This window comes from Crocuta crocuta, unplaced genomic scaffold (assembly GCF_008692635.1).
Source record: "Crocuta crocuta isolate KB4526 unplaced genomic scaffold, BGI_CrCroc_1.0 scaffold466, whole genome shotgun sequence".
Taxonomy (NCBI): Eukaryota; Metazoa; Chordata; class Mammalia; order Carnivora; family Hyaenidae; genus Crocuta; species Crocuta crocuta.
Window position 1 is genome coordinate 8,775,008 of NW_027529672.1, and position 2,925 is coordinate 8,777,932.

Consider the following 2,925-nt stretch of genomic DNA (forward strand, 5'->3'; position numbering starts at 1 on the left):
CCATCCCGACCTGTTATGGTTCCAGTCTCTCATGACCCCTTCACTCCTGTAAGGGGTCCTTAGTCTTTCGTTCAACAGATGTTTATTTGCAAGGCTCTATTCTAGGTGCTTGTCCATGCAGCTGCGACCAAACCAGACAAAAATCCTGCTGCATGGAGCCTATACTCTCTCGGGAGAAACAGAGTAAACAAATAAACAAGTAAAACAGCAATGCGGGAAGGTGGAGAAGCAGAAAACAGACAGAAGACCTTGTCTTCTAGATACCCGAGGGCCTGACACCTGCCCCCCTGCCCCCGCCCCCTCGCTGTAGGTGTTTAACATTAGGTATCTAAACATGATTTCAAAAATGACGAAAAGGCAAATGCTTTCCCTTTGAAGTCTATCTTGAGGGTGTTCTGCTGTCTCTGGGCGCTTATGTGACGGGGAGCTTGTGCGGCCCCCTCACAGCGTCCTGTCTCAGAAGCTGACCCACAACATGGTTTATTGGCCCAGGATCAAGACAATGACAGCAGAATGTTAAACCAGGCATAGGTCCCTCCGGGTGAGGGGTCCTCTGTGACTGCCCACTCAGAAAGGCCCCCCCTCAGAAAGGACCCCTTTCAATGCGGTGATGACCCTCTTGGAGGAGTAAGGTTGGTCTCAAGCTGTAACCCAGGCCCAGGGCGGAGGCCCTGGTGGGGGCTGCCTTGCCCAGCATGAAACGTCTTGTCGTCGGGGCAGGCCATAGGCTGCAAGTGACCGCAGGACCTGTGGAGTCCTCACCTTCTGTAACGTGGGCCTATACTTCTCAGATGGCACTTTTCGGGAGATCCGACTAGTAAAGGGTCGCAGCCCCTGCTCTGGACTCCCCGAGATCAGGAATGTGAATGGGGTGGATCGCCTCTGTGGCCTGCATGAGGAGGAGGCCACGGTGTTCTGCCGGGAGCTGGGGTGTGGGCCTGCGCTTCAGGCTCCCCGCCAGGATGCGGGCGACGGCGGGAAGTACATGACATGCCAGGGCACCGAGCCGACCATCCGAAACTGCAGACTCAACAACCGCCTGCGCAAGGGCTGTGACTTCCAGCACGATGCCGAGGTGGTCTGCTCAGGTGAGGCCCATCGTGCAGCCAGGCTCCGGGGGACTGATGGGTCCCGTGCTAGGTGCAGACCTTGGGGGAACGCTCCGCCCTCCCAGTGCATTCCCCTCTTGATACCTGGGCAGCTTGCTGCTTCAGAGGGCCTAAGAGCTGGCTGGGCAGCCGAGGGAAGGCAGGGAGGAAGGCACTGTGCTGAGGAAATCCGGTGCTCTCTAGCTCAGGGTTGCTGCTGCCAGAGGCCTAGAGTGGGGAGCACAGGAAATACTCTGGGACAGCTCACTGGTGGGTGCCCTAGCGTGCTCAGGCCTGCATGGACGCCCCAGCAGAGGTGTGCTGGCTCTGAAACCCAGGCCTGGTTGGGGGAGGGGGTCCTGTCTGTTCTGAGGCATCTGTGCTGTCAGAGCTGCAATTATCGTGTGTCCAGCATGAGTCAGGGGGGCTGGTGCTTGCCCCCTCCCAGTCCTGTCTCAATGAACAAGTGAATTGGCCCTCAGATCCTGGCCGTGTCCTGGGAATTAGGGGAGGCTAAAGTGAGGCGGGTGGGTCAGCCTCCTTGGTGCCCCTAAAAAGGCAGCATTCTGTGGCCAGAGAAGTGATTTGACCTCGCCTCCAAGACTATACAGGACTTTGATGCCACTACCTTGGGCAGGCAGAGGCTATGTTACACATGTGCGCCCTGTAGGAGGTGACCCTGACCTCTGACCTGTGACCAGGGACCCCTTCTCTGTTCTGGGTGCAGGATGTATGGGTCTCTAGCCATCAGTTTCTGCCCAGGATTTGCAGACCCACCACCTGGTCACAGATGGTCTACCCTGGCCGGAGCCTCCTGTGGTCCAGCGAGGTGGCTGAGCTGTTCATCTGAGAACACTTATCCCTAACCGAGAGTTCCTCCCCCAGGACACGTGGAAGCCCGGCTGGAGGGCGGTGAGCACCCCTGTGCTGGGCGGCTGGAAGTGAGGCGCGGCCTGACCTGGGGCACTGTCTGTGACGCTAACATGGACCAGGCGACGGCCCACGTGGTGTGCCGGGAGCTGCAGTGTGGTTCGGCTGTGTCCGCTCCTGGGGGCGCCCGCTTTGGCCAGGGCTCGGGGCTCGTGTGGACAGAGGCCTTCCGCTGTGCCGGCAATGAGTCTCTGCTGTTCCACTGTCCTCGGGGGCCCGGGCGCCAGTGTGGGCACCGCCAGGATGCCGGGCTCAGGTGCTCAGGTGAGGCTTGGGAGGGTGGGATCTGAGGCTCAGCCTTGCCTCCTTCCCTGCCCGCCTCCCTCAGTGACTCCACCCGAGGGGCTCTAAGCTAGGCTCATGAAGGCCTCTCGGGACACCAGGGGGCTGGTGACGCAAGGGCCTGGCTCTGTGGCCACCACGCTGGGTGTAAAGGGAAGACAGTGCCAAGAGCTGGGTCTGCGGGTGCGGGAGGACTGACTCCTATCTGCTCCTCAGAGTTCCGGCTGGTCAACGGCAGCGGCAGCTGTGAGGGGCGCGTGGAGCTCCTGGTGCAGGGGGCATGGGCACCCCTCTGTGCTGCCCACTGGGACCTGACGGAGGCCACCGTCCTCTGCCACCAGCTCAACTGTGGCAGTGCGGTGGCCACACCCCGCGGAGGCCACTTTGGGGTCGGGGACGCTCCCATCTGGCCTGATGTGTTTCACTGTGTGGGAACAGAGCCCTATTTATGGAATTGTCCAGTAAGCACGCTGGGGGCCCGGGCCTGTGCCCCCGGNATGGACAGAGCCGCTGCGATGGCCGCGTGGAGGTCTCCCTGAACGGGGCGTGGGGCCGCGTCCTGGACGACGCGTGGGACCTGCGTGGCGCTGGCGTGGTGTGCAGGCAGCTGGGGTGCGGACGCGCC

The 2,925-nt window shown here is 61.0% G+C and overlaps 1 protein-coding gene across 1 annotated transcript in view; it reads left to right on the top strand.

The window, feature by feature from the left end:
• Positions 1–2,925, top strand: part of SCART1 (scavenger receptor family member expressed on T cells 1) — a 16,805-nt gene that overhangs the window by 2,718 nt on the left and 11,162 nt on the right. The window contains 3 exon segments of the mRNA XM_077762931.1: positions 792–1,088; positions 1,974–2,282; positions 2,517–2,819. Coding sequence (XP_077619057.1) covers positions 792–1,088; positions 1,974–2,282; positions 2,517–2,819 — 909 coding nt within the window.